The sequence below is a fragment of the Euprymna scolopes genome, chromosome 30 (assembly GCF_053919585.1).
Source record: "Euprymna scolopes isolate OS-2025 chromosome 30, ASM5391958v1, whole genome shotgun sequence".
Lineage (NCBI taxonomy): Eukaryota > Metazoa > Mollusca > Cephalopoda > Sepiida > Sepiolidae > Euprymna > Euprymna scolopes.
In genome coordinates this window covers 101,322,977-101,337,134 of record NC_136511.1, presented here as the reverse complement: position 1 = coordinate 101,337,134, position 14,158 = coordinate 101,322,977, and the positions used below count along the sequence as shown (strand labels likewise).

General features: G+C 31.1%; 1 protein-coding gene across 11 annotated transcripts in view; it reads right to left on the bottom strand.

Annotated features, from left to right (window-relative positions):
• Positions 1-14,158, bottom strand: part of LOC145254910 (F-actin-uncapping protein LRRC16A-like) — a 377,977-nt gene that overhangs the window by 46,231 nt on the left and 317,588 nt on the right. For 7 of the 11 annotated variants that reach the window (XM_080113852.1, XM_080113855.1, XM_080113853.1 and 4 more), the window contains one exon: positions 11,246-11,515. The exons of the other annotated variants lie outside the window; for them this stretch is intronic. In XM_080113852.1, the coding sequence (XP_079969978.1) occupies positions 11,246-11,515 (270 nt within the window). The remainder of the gene's footprint in view (positions 1-11,245; positions 11,516-14,158) is intronic. 11 annotated transcript variants of the gene reach the window in all.

Here is a 14,158-nt window from a genome sequence, read left to right as displayed (position 1 = left end):
AATAAATTTTATTTAATTTTGAACTGTCATCAATGGTTTCTTTATATATATATATATATATATATATATATATATATATATATATATATATATATATATATATATTATATACACACACACATTAGTGGCCTGGCAACCAAAAGAGCAAAACAAGCTGGCCTGCAGGACACTATACAAATGTAGGAAAATTTGGGCATATTTTATTGGTTTGTAAATATAGGTTCTTTTTTTACCAATAGTCATAAAATTTTAACCATAGTAACAAAGAATAGTATTCTAATCTCCAAAAGCCCACAAATTTTCATATAGTTTCATCCCATAAAACCAAAGATATGATGAGCATTTCAATCTTTAATTTGGCCACCAGAATATATATATATATATATATATATATATATACCCCCCAAACCTCTGACCTTGATGGAGGGGAGACTAAAACGTGCTATGGTTGCAAATGATTTGAAAGAGACTTGATTCCAAATATTTCTCATATGTTTATATCTCCCCTCTTTTGGAAATAAGGTGATATATAAGAACAAATAGTTAATAAAACATGATTTATTATGTTATTTATTTATGTTATTTTATTTATTTAGCCAAATTGAATACAGAAATGCTCATATCTTTAATTCTATGGGACAAAACTATATGAAAATTTTCAGGCTTTTTGAAGATTATAATACTGTTCTATGGTTAAAATTTTATAGCAATTGGTAAAAGAACCTATATTTTCAAACCAATAAAATATGCCCAAATTTACCTACATTTGTATATATAGTGTTATGGCAGGCTAGCTTCAGTTTTGTTGCTTTGGGATGAATTTTACTTAGTTTTTTTTTGCTTGGTTGTCTCTCCTGTGACCTTGTCAGACCACCAATATAGATATAGCATCTTTTGGGGCAATTTTATAAGTTCCAAATCTCTGTGACTATCAAAATTTAACAAATGAAAGCTTGTTGGAAAGATAATGACCTGAATTGTGTAGTGGTCTATGTGACACTTGCCCTTAAGGTCGCACATTAAGGGGATCATCCATCATCCAGAGCCTATTTTTGGCATTTTCTTTACAGCCATAAAATGTTTCAATCATAGTCATTTGTTTTCCTAGTTTTGAATATGAATTACAAAATATCTGATATTTCCCCAAAACCTCTGGCCTTGATGGAGGGGAGACTAAAAGTTGCTGTTATAGTTTCAAATGATCTGAAATAACAGCAAAGGGAGACTGATTCCAAATATTTCTCGTATGTTATATCTCCCCTCTTTGGTTTTCATACATAAAGTAAATTTCATAGTGTATAAGGATTATTTGATACTGGAGATATTCATAATCGTACCCTATTTCCATATGAGAAATATTTAGAATCAAGTCTCTCCTCACAGTCATTTGAAACCAAAGCAGCAAGTTTTAGTATCCTTTCGATCAAGTCCAGAGGTTCTGGGGATATATATATATATATATATATATATATATATATATATTTGCATGCACATGAAAAAAAAAAAATTTTAATTTAGAATAATGTTATAGATTAACAGAGATTACCGAAAGAAATATGAAAGATAATTATCAACAATGAATACAATAGATCCAAAGTGTTAAAGTTAATAAAATATTAAAAATAGACATTTTAAATTTGTTTTTTTGCACACATGCAAAAAAATTTTTTTCTTAAATAGTAAATGGATAAACAAAAATAAATATATTTTAAAATTAAATTAAAAGAAATATAGCTAAAAAATGCAATAAAAAATAGGGGAAAAAATAACTTTTCATTCTCAAAATCTGTAAAATGGAGGTTAAATTGAAAGCAAACAATAAAATGAGAAAATCTAGCTGTAAAAAAATAAAATAAAAAGACTGAAAAGCAAAGAAAATAAAGCTTGTTTTATGCATATGCCAAGAAATGAAATCACAAATCAAAGATTATGAAACTTGATAAAACTAAAACAATTTACATCAAAAACAACAAACATAAAAAACAAAGAAAAAAATATTCCTGCAATTTTTCATTTTATCATTTTGAATTATTTTCATTATTAACATAATTTCTTTTGTTATTGGGTGGGGGAAATGGAATTACTCAGAATCAAGAATGTCAGTGTTTTGTTCTACTCAACATAAATGAGATTACAGTATTACATTTAAAAGGGATAGCTCCAGTATATGAATAATATTATTATTATTATTTTTTTTTTTTTTAAAAGAATTATCCAAGAAAAACAAAGGCAAAAAATCTTTTGCTGCCAAATTGGATTGTTCAAGGGATCTGCAGCAATTTTGTGCCAACCAGTTATGTAGAACCGGAAGTGAGAAATGTAAATAAAATTGGAGAGCCCAAAACGAGGTAAAATCATCTGAAGATTCATGCTCTGAGTGACGCCAATGGTCATGACTGAATAAAAAAAACAAATTCGTTATATATACGAGGGGCGTGCAATAAGTAATGCCCCTAACCCACTTCCCATAGCAGTAGAGCAACGAAACTTATTAGTCTTTCTCTATATAGAAACCACCCAGAGTTATGCATTTCTCCCATCGTTTGATGCAGCTCTGGAGACCGTTTTTGTAGAACACCCTAGGTTGGTCCTCCAACCACAACGTGACTTCAGAAATCAAGGCTGCATCATCTGGGAAATGCTTTCTTTTCAAAAACAACTTCATGGCTGGGAAGAGGTGAAAGTCAGAGGGTGCAAGGTCAGGAGAGTAGGGAGGATGGGGAAGGATTTCAAAACCACACACCCATGCTTCTGATCTGGCGACATGCGAGTTGTGGACCGGAGCGTTGTCCTGCAGGAGGAGGATACCTTTGCTGATCTTGCCCCGCCTCTTGATTTTGATAGCTTCCCTTAATTTCCTCAAAAGTGAAGCATAATAGGCTCCTGTAATTGTGGTACCCTTTGTCAGGAAATCTTTCATCACTACTCCGTCCTGGTCCCAGAAGACTGTGAGCATGACCTTGCCAGTGGAGGGCTGCACCCTTGCCTTCTTTGGAGGTGGCGAGTCCAAGTGCTTCCTCTGCATTGACTGAGCTTTGGTCTCTGTATCATAGTGATAGACCTAGGTCTCATCCTGCGTAATCAGTCTTTTGAAAAACTTTGACTCATCTTCTTGGCACATCTCCAAATTCATCCTCGAGCACTCAACGCGTTCTCACTTCTGGAATGGTGTGAGCAATCTGGGAATCCATCTGGCAGACACCTTATGCATATGCAAATGGTCATGAATGATAGTTTCCACAGACCCTTGTGACATCTTGGGCTATTTGGCGAATAGTAATGCGCCGATCTTCCAAAATGGCAGCCTCAACTTGACGGACAGACGCCTCATCAATGGCAGAAGGGGGGGGGGCGACCAGGTCTGGGAGCTGTTTCCACAGACTTCTGGCCATGTTTGAATTCACAATGCCAGCGTTTTACAAGGTCATATGATGGGGCATTATCACCAGAAGTTTCTTTCATTTCATCAAAAGTCTTCTGTGGTGTGCGTCCTTTCAAATACAAAAACCGAATCACTGCTTGACATTCAACAGGCTCCATTTCACACCTGACTCAGTTCAAACACCTGTAAAACAGAAACCACAATTAGTTCAGAGCTGTAATTTGCCACATAACCTGTAGAGATATAAATCATTGCACATGCAAAATTTCAGCTAGATCAGACAACTGGAAGTGGGTCAGGGGTATTACTTATTGCATGCCCCTCGTATAATTTCTTACACATGACACACAATGGCAATTATTGTACATACTTATTTATTATGTCTCTTTGATCATCTCAACTATTTAAAATATAATTTGACAAAAGATTTACACTATTAATTAAACATCAAGATCAAAATCTGTTAAATATTTTCATTTTTATCCAGAATTCCCTTATATGAAAAAGCAAAAATAAAGAAAAATCTGCATGATGGAAATGTGACAAAACGAAAACATCATATTCCAAAAATCACATAACTTGATCAAGTTATTTTACTTTTAAATAAAATTTTATGAGTAACAGAAAGGTGGCCGCCTTGCTCACCATCTTCAAAACAATCTACCAGCATCATTTATGTAACAATACCTACGAATTTCCATTCATTGCTTAAAAATGACTTTTTTTTTTTTAATAAAAATATAAAACTACTTGAAAAATTTACATAATTTTTGGAATATGATATTTTTGTTTCATCACAGGTATGTACATCAGACAGATTTTTTTTCATATTTTGTCAGTTAATATAGAGGGAATTCTGGATAAGAATGAATCTTTCATCTGATATTTTCTTAAAATATCTTAATTTCTTTTCTTAGTCATTATTTCTAAATTAATCGAATTCCATCTTAAAATGTTCTATGCTATTGGTTTTCTCAACATGGCTGAAAAATTGAGTGAATAAATTTAGTAAAAAAATACATTCTAATCAAATGTTACGAATTCTTCAAGAGTTCCATCAATATGATTAGATGAGATTGCAAGAAGGAAAGATTAGTAAATCCAAAATGCACTTGTTAGAACACCTTCAAGAGTTGAAAACATGCAATGTGAAATTAAAACAATTTTTTTTTTTTTAAATCATTTATGAGCATGCAAATATTTTGGTGTTCAAACGTTCATAGCACTTTCGTTTTTTTTTTTTTTTCTGCGACACAATCATCAAAAAAAAGTAAGTTTTTCATTACATTTCATTGTATATGAAACAAAGAAATAAGTATTTTCCAGCTTAGATCCAAATTAAATACACACAAGTATATCACATTAAATAAAATAGCAATTCAAACACTTTATCAAACAATACTAGCATATCACACCTTTTAGCTAAAATAATAAATTTATCACTCCGTCAATAATCATGATCTACTTTATGAAGAACAGAAAGGATGCCAAAAAGGGAAAAGAGGAATGCATGATCTAATATACATAGGAAGCAAACAAGAATATAACCATGGCATGGATTGACTACAAGAAAGCATACAACAGGATCATTTGAGCATGGATAATAGAATTCCTGAGGATGTACAAAATACCAGATAAAATTATCAATCTGATTGAAAAAACAATGAGAACATGGAAATTTGAACGGACAGCTGAAAGACAATACAATCAAGATAAAAATAAAGAGGTGCCTTCCAAGGAGACTCCATAATCACTACTATTCATCGTGACCATAATGCCACTTAACAATATACTAAGGAAATGCCAGGCCAGATACAAGTTCACTAATGCAGACAAAAGAATAAACCACCTTATGTATATGGACAGCCTAAAACTTTTCACAAAAAAACAAAATGACATGCTAATTAACATAACCAGAATTTTTCACCTGTATATTCAAATGTAATTTGGTATGGAAAAGTGTGCAATACTAATTATAAGAAACAAAAAATTGGAGGCAATGGAAGGGATGGAACTATCCAACAAAGGGGAGAACACTAGGTGAACATGACACCTAAAAATATGAGAATTCTGGAAGCAGACACCATCAAATACAGAAATGAAAAAAAAAAAAAAATTGGAAAAGAATACCTAAAAAGAACAGGAAAACTCCTAGAAACTAAATTATATAGTAGAATTCAAATAAAAGGTATAAACATATGGGCAGTATCATTAGTAAAATGCTTTAGACTGTTCATAGGTTGAACCAAAGAAGAACTGAGGCACCTTGACCAGACTAGGAAACTTATGACCATGCATAATGCATTACACCCAAAGGGATGAGGTTGTCCGACTATGTGAAAAGGAAGATGGAAGAAGAGGACTGGTGAGTATAGAAAACCGTGTGAATAACACACACATAAAAAGAATAAGAAAATACACAACACAGAAAGGATAATTATTGCAGCAAGAAACACTAAAAATGAACATGACAGAGAAACAAGGGATAAGACAAGAAAAATGGAAAAAGAAACAACTACATGGGTGATTCATAATGATGACAAAAGATTCACAAAAACACCTGAACATTGCTACAAAAAGAGCATCTAAACAGAGACTGAATCACTACTAACAGCCTCAATGTGATTAGAACAAACTATATCAAGGCTAAGATTGACAAGACACAAGAATGCAGTAACTACAGACTCTGTGGACAAAGAGGTGAAATAATAAATCACATGAGTAAATGCAGCAAACAAGCCCAAAAAGAACATGACCATGCAAAGAACTGCATCTTGAATGCCCAGACAAATGGTACAAACGCAAACTGGTCGTAGTACTTGAAAACGGAAATCATAAAATCTTATGAGACATGGAGATACAAATGGATAAACCCATCCAAGCAAAAAAAACAAAAAACCCAGATGCCATAGTAATTAACAGGGAAAAATCCTGCTACATCATAGATTTCACCATCCCAGCAGACCACAGGATAAACATCAAGGAGAAGAGAAGCAAATATATGAATTGGCTAAAGAGCTGAAAGGGATATCTCTACTATTATATAAAAGTCACTTTGTGTGTGTGTGTGAGTTCCTTATAGGTTCTGAAATGGATGAGTTAAATCTTTTACAAATTTCACACAAAGGTAATTTATATGTCTGGCAGTGTTTTTAGATATGTTTTATACAGAAATTTGTCCAATAAGTATTGAAAATCGAAAAAATCTGATCCTAAAAATAGTCTTTCTTTCTTTCTTATAGATAAAAAAGAATTTTTACATGAGAACATTTTAGGTTGCACCGGCAAAGGAGATAACATCTCAACAAATAATTTCTTTTTAGAAAAAAACAAAAAAAAAAAACAAACAGATTTGTTGACATCTGGAAACATAGCTCAGTGGTAAAGCATTCAACTACAGATTGAATGATCTCGTGTTCAAGCTCGGGTGTATCTCACCATTTAATTTTGATTTTTTCTTATTAATGAATTTAATTTATGATAAAAGTACTATTTAAAATCGCTGCAGATCATTTCTTCATTTGCATATTTTAAAACTAAACATTAATCAGAAATTAGTTTCCAGGGCATTCATCGTCAAACCCAAATATCAGCTGACGTAATATTGTAAACAAACACAAACAGAATTTGATGAACTACATTATCATTATTAGTTATTTTATTTATTTTTTTGGCAAATTAGTCCACCAGCAAATTACTAACATGTTGTAGTTCACAGAAAAGCAGTCCCATGTTCCACCAATGGGAAATTCTTGGAAAGAAATTCTGTTAATGGAAATTCCATTTTATTCTAGGCACACTGAGGAAGAAAGGGAAGTGGTGGTAGAAAGAAAAGTTCTTGCTGTGAAAGAATCTGTGATTGGAGCTCGGTTAAGAGTAGAGGAAGATTAGCAACATTTCTTTTGTAAGAAAGGAATTTTTTTTTTTACTAAGAAGTCCCATGAAGGCCATTGGAAGATAAGAGTTAATGAGTTTGTAAAGTGAACGGTGAGGCAACACTCTGATGATTGCTAAAAATTGTTGAAACTGGACAAAATATGATTATTTAAGAGGATGACTCAACAAGAATTTATTTACATTGAACTTGAAGACTATGTTGTAGTCAGCTGGAAAGCAGTTCCACAGTACTGTGTTCTACAGTCAGGTAGTTCTAGAAAAGAAATTGTTCATAGAAGCTCTGTTTTAAGTATACAGTGAGAGAAAGGGAAATTATTGACAGTGGTTGTAGCTAGATACGTGGAGAATCATAGATTGGAGTTCAGTCAAGCACTTGCCATAAAAATAGTGATAGAGCAGAGAGAGACTAGCAACATCTCTTATGTTAAAAAGTGACTGTAAGGAAGAGAAAAGGACATCTTCCACTAGATTTCAAAGTTGATTTTTTGGCAGGAAAGATCTGAACAGCACCTCTCTTGATGCGGACGATAGAAAAACGTGATCATTCATGATTATTTGTTGTTATTCAATATTATTTATATTTTTATATGAAATAGTTAAAAATTAAACTTTACTTTCTGAAAATAAGATTATTAGAAAATTTTATTTGATGTGAATGGTTCATGTATAGAGTATTTTTGATTTTGTCTTTTTCAATCAAAATTGTTCAGGGTCCATTTTACAAGAAGTAATCAAACGTGAAATAAAACACCTCTGCTAAGTACAAAACAGTTTGCAATTTTGTGCTTCATCTTTAGCAATCAACCTCTTCATGCTCATTTTAAGATTACAAGGATGTTTCAATATTATCAACCGATCCTGGGACCAGTGATTTACTTAGTATATAAGGAAAAAAAAATTGAAAATAAGAACGAGTTCTTATTTAAAATTCTCTCATATTAAAAAATACAAAATAAACAAAAATCTGTATGATGCACATCTTCATGACAAAACAAAAATATTATTCCAAAAAATCACAAACCGATTGAGTAGTTTAATTTTTAAATGAGAAAATCAAATTTTATGAGTTAGCAGAGGAGTGACTGTCTTGCCTGCCATTTTGAAAAAATAAACAAAGGAAGATAATTCAACATATTTCAAACGTGCAAAATTTATGTTGGAATGCCTACAAATTCCCATTATCACTTAGAAATTAATTTCTTTATAAAAATAAAACTACTTAATCAATTTACATGATCTTTGGAAGATGATATTTTCGTTTAATTATAGCTATGTACATCATACAGATTTTTCTCCATTTTTGCTGTGAATTTTGGACAAGAACCTAAGAATCATATTAGACATGCAGAAATACAGCAGTTGCATGCAGACAAGCAACTTTAAAAGGACGAGAAAAAAAAAAAAGAAAAGAAGGGCAGAATTAAATGACATCTGAGCTCCTCTCCAAAAATTTTTATTCAATGTTTTAAGAAATAAATTTTTTCCATATCATCATTAAACTTTCAAAAACAAACAAAAAGGATATGTAAAGTACTTTTTTTTTATGAAATTGTTAGGGTGTACGGAATAAGTCCTCTGGATATTATTATAGTGGGCAAGGTGGGAGCTAGGTCGTCATTTTATATTGAACTTACACAGTGAATTGAACATCAGTCATTGGTTTCTATTGTCCATTAATTATTATATCCCTCTCACCAACCTTTATAATGATCTTTAGGAAAAAAAATCTTTCATTCAGCACTGTCCAGTGTTTTCCATAGACTGCCCGGACAATTCTAATTGTTCTCATTTTGTCAGCCATGATTGTGAAGAAATCTTAAGTAATTTGTAATTGTATCCTTAGTATCATCTGCACTGAGGATTGAACCTTCAATCTACAGAAGATAATCACTTCTACTTTATCAAACCGAAACTGAATGTATCGCCATTACACCACAGATGTTTACATACAATTATAAATCATTTAAAACTTACAATTAGAAATTATTTAAAACGTACATACAATTAGAAATTATTTAAAACTTACATACAATTAGAAGTTATTTAAAACTTACATACAATTAGAAGTTATTTAAAACTTACATACAATTAGAGGTTATTTAAAACTTCTACCTTGTAATGGCTGATAAAAAGAAAGTAAGCTATTCCCATGAATAAATAAAGAGTTCCATTCAAAATTGCATACGTTTTGCGGAGTTCAACATAATGCACTTGATGTTACATCTGCTAAAATATTGTGAGAATACCAACCAAGATGAGGCAGTAGACTGAATCAACCAAATAATACAAATTATTAATCGTTATCTCAAAAATTCTAAAACCTACTATTCTTATTTTTACAATGTTTTCGCTGATGTAACCTCCAACCTTCAAGTGCATCTTGTTAAACTCTGGAACACAGATAAGATTTTAAACTGAATTTTTTAATTGACAGGCGTAAATCATTCTCATTTTATCAGTTATTAATACTTCCCCCCCCCCCGTCATGGGTGATGAAATAAGAACAATCGACCCTTTGTGGATTAAATCAAGATTCTACAAGGATCGTTCTAAAAGTAAAGCCTCCTATATTTTTTAAACTCCAAAAGTTGAAGACTGGAGTGGTACCATTAAAACAGGTGAACTTTTGTGGTCCAGAATCTATTTCTTAATGCACTTTTGCTAGGAATTCAATGATGCATCTTTACTTCTGATGCATGTCCATGACAGGGGTTGCTTTCTTAGAGTCTCAAACCATCAATATCTGTAAAATATTATGCTTTTAGGTCATGGATGCATAAGTTCAATCATCATAAGAATGTAATTTGCAATCCCCTCTGATCTATTTGAGTGGAATATAAAAATAGAACCCTTTTACTTTGGGAACGCTCCTCATAGTTTAAAATTATGTACAGGTTCCAGAGTTTGATTAGCGGGTTCCCAAGTTGGAAAAGATGTATCTGAAAAAGGTTGGTGGCTACATCGATAGAAACGTTATGAATATAAAATAAAGATGAGAACAGCAGTTCATATAAATTAAATACAAATTAAATTGTAAACTACGAAAAAAAAAAAAAAAAAAGACTTACTTGTATTGGAGATAAGTATCTAAGAAAAAAATTGCCCCTCAAGAATATAAGGTTTAGTGAATTTCAACCAATTGTTTTTTTACGATGGTTAACAACATTGCCCCCATGAATGCATTTTTATTAAAATTAAAGGATTTTTTTCTTCTCAATATTAACAATAATTCTTTTTATTATTAGATATGCACTTAAAAAATTACTTCTCCAATGTACTGAGTTAAGCAACACCCCATAAGGTCAAATTTTTATTATTTTAAAATGCAAATTTTATTTTCTAGTTTTAGCAACATTATCCCCAAACTGCAATTTTATCGGTTAGTATATTTTTAGTCAAATTTAATTTTTATCTCTTCCTTCATCCTAATACAAAGCCAGTTCCTTTTAACATTAAATATTGAGATCAAGTTTACTTCAGTAAAAGCATTGGTACAATGAGAAATTTGCAAATCCATTTAAAAATCAGATGTGATATTTTTATTTCAAATCCAAATTTTCAGTTCAGTAAACCTTCCTTGGGGTTATACAGACAATTTTTGTTTTTTCCCCATTGTTGAGATCTTAGAACGTAACTAATAATTACTGATCTCTTCCAATCTTATTGAAGAAACTTTTTTTAATGCCTGATATTTGTAGGTAGATACAGATTTTTAAATATTTTATTAAATAAGTAGTACCTAGAAGAAAAAAAAGTTGGCGTTAAAAATGGTGAGCTTCTCAATGTTTGTATAATTTTAGTTAGTATACCCCCGTCTTTACAACACAAAACAACATTAACAAAAAAACAACAGAACAAATCTAAAATGCACTAAAACAGCATTTGATATTCATCATGCAGAAAAAGATTAGAGAGAGAGAAAGAGAGAGAGCTAAGGTGAGGCAGGTGAGTCAGTCAATGTCTTACTTGCTGACTTAGTCATCCGGTTAGGACCTAGGTCAGGATGTCTGGGGGAGCTGCCCGCTTGGGACAGAACACTGCTGAGTGAAATATCAGATCCAGAAGAAATCGTACTTCTATTCATCACGTCGGAACTTTCTGCAATCGTGTGACGTATCAAGCCACCACTGCCACTCCCAACACCACTATCTTCAGCCTCCTCTTCCTCATCCTCACCATGAGAGCGCAATGCTTTATCTGAGTGCATTTTTAAGGCTTGCTGTACAGCATCATGATCTGAAGGCCAAGTCGGATTGTTCAGGGGTGAAAAAAACGGTGATAAAACATAAGTGAATAAATATTTATTAAAAAAAAAAAAAAAATTTCAAGTCTGATGGGACGAAGGAAAATTAAAGTTGAAATCGGACATTTCATGCTGTCTGACTTATGATTAACAATCAACATGTTTAACTGTAAATAAATGTAACATTTATGCAAACAATGTTTTATGCAATATTTTGTCACTCTCAATTATTTCACAAAATAAAGTGTAAGGAAAATAAAACTCCTAGAATTTAGGTAAAATGCTTCGCCATAAAATAGACAAATATTTTGATTGTCTTTATTATCAAAAAACAAGAATTAAGATAAATCCTATTTAGATTTTTGCACTACTATTCTTATCTCTAGTGTTATTTTTACAACACTCCGATGTAATCCGTCTTTCAGGTATATCTTGTTGAACTCCTAAGTTTTTCTGTCATACTCGCAAATCTGCATGGAATTTCAAACGGAACCCTTTATTTAATCCATGGAGGTAGCATTCTTTCGTTTCATCAACCATGAATAAGTCTTATGTAATTCACATTTGTATTTTTTGAGTATTGGCAAAATTCATACAAGAATTATCTACAAGAACCTGTGGCATAGTAGATAAAGTACTTGGTAAAATTCAGTTGTAAGTGACACTCTTCTGGAGGTTGGAGGTTCAATTCTCAGTGTAGGCGACATTCAAAAATACAATTGCAAAATTAGTTAGGACTTCTACCCAATCATGGCTGATGGAGCGAGGATTAAATAAAAGGTTATGTTTAAAATTCTGTGCAGATTCTTGAGTTCGCTAAGACACATCTAAAGAAGGCGAGAGGTTGCATCAACTGAAACATTGTGAAAATAATACTCAAAATGAGAAAAGTATCTGAAGAATCCAAATAATTATATGTACTTCTTTCACTGCATGTTACCGAGATAATATCAGGTTTAGAAGCTTAAATGTTGGAGTTTCAGGAAGGGCTCTATTGACAATGAGAATCAGTTGAAAAGAGCATTGTTATGAGAATCTAAACATCTAACAAATTCAACATGACAATCAACAATAATGAATTTGATGAAATCCAGACTGCATGGCTAAAACATGACCCAAGTTTTAGTTAAATTTTATTGTTTTCGAAGGGTTAGGGCTTCAAATAATTTACTGTATCAAATTTGAAAAATAACCAAAAATAAAACAAAGAAACTAAAACCTAAAACACATGCTTATAAACAGTGATCTGGATTAAGAACTATTTAAAAAAGTAAATGTTAGTCATCATAAACATTATTAGACTGTATAGTAAATATATGCGTTCTAACAGTTTAGTGAATTGCATGTGAATTCTAACCATTCCACATTCTGCTAGCTATATATATATAAAAAAAAAAATCACCAAGATTATCTCCCTTAAATAATACACATTAACTAAATTCATTCACTAAAAATTTCAGTCCAAGTGTAGAGTTCAACCCAATTAAAAAAAAAAAAAAAATTTATGATGTATGTACTCATTATGGAATAAAAAAGGTCATATTCCAAAAATCATATACATTTATCAAGTATTTCTTTAACTAAATAAATAAAATTTTATAAAAAAATGAGACATCGCATTTAGATCTGTCATGTTTAATAAAAGACAACTTATTTCGAACTACCCAGATCAAAATCAGCCTGTGACAATGATTTACTATCAAAATGACTAAAAATCGATTTTATATATATATATATATATATATATATATAAACTACTTGATCAATTAATTTACATGAGTTTTGGAATATGACATCTTCATTCGGTGATATATATCAATGATATATCATTTTTTTTAATTAGGTTGCACAAAATTTTCTCTTGAAAAGAAAATCTTTCAAGTGTTATCAGAAACTATATTTATAACTCACTAGTTGTACCAACCTCGTATTACCTGAGATGTTTTACTTTCATTTTTTTCTTTACCAAATTATTATTTTTTCTAAATAAGATTTTAAAAGTTAAATTTAATTATTACAGTGTCGTTTGATCGTTAAATCAAATTGATACAAAACTACATGTGACTTTAAGTTAACAAAACTATCGAGTATACCTATTTACTTGCCTTTCGGCAAAGAATTAGACACAGCGATTCTTAATGTGGGGAAAATAAAAATGGGGCACTCTGAATTGTGAGAAACTGAAAACTGTCTAATTAATAGTAAATGAAAAGAAATAGCTGATGATGACTCATCAAAATCATTTTGTTTTAAAAATCGTAGCAAATAAATGGTTTCAGTTAAGATGAAGACCCTGCTGAATTATGTTTCTTTTTTCAATCTGAAAACCTGCTAATATTACATTTCCATTATTTAATCATAATTTTTTCAGCATTGGATCTGGTTTAATTATGTTTATTTTATTTATAGTATGTGAAAAATTCATATTTTGGAAATAAAGTTAATATTCATTTTCTTTTCCATATTTTATTTAATTGCATGTGAAAATTTCATATGCTACATTTAATATTTCTGTAAAAATGTTTCTGTAAATAAAGATTTTATAAAAATATGCAAATAAATTTTTTTATTTTTTTAAAAAATCAGTTTACAGATATTCATATTGTATTTAAAAATAGTATTTTATTTTTGCCCTA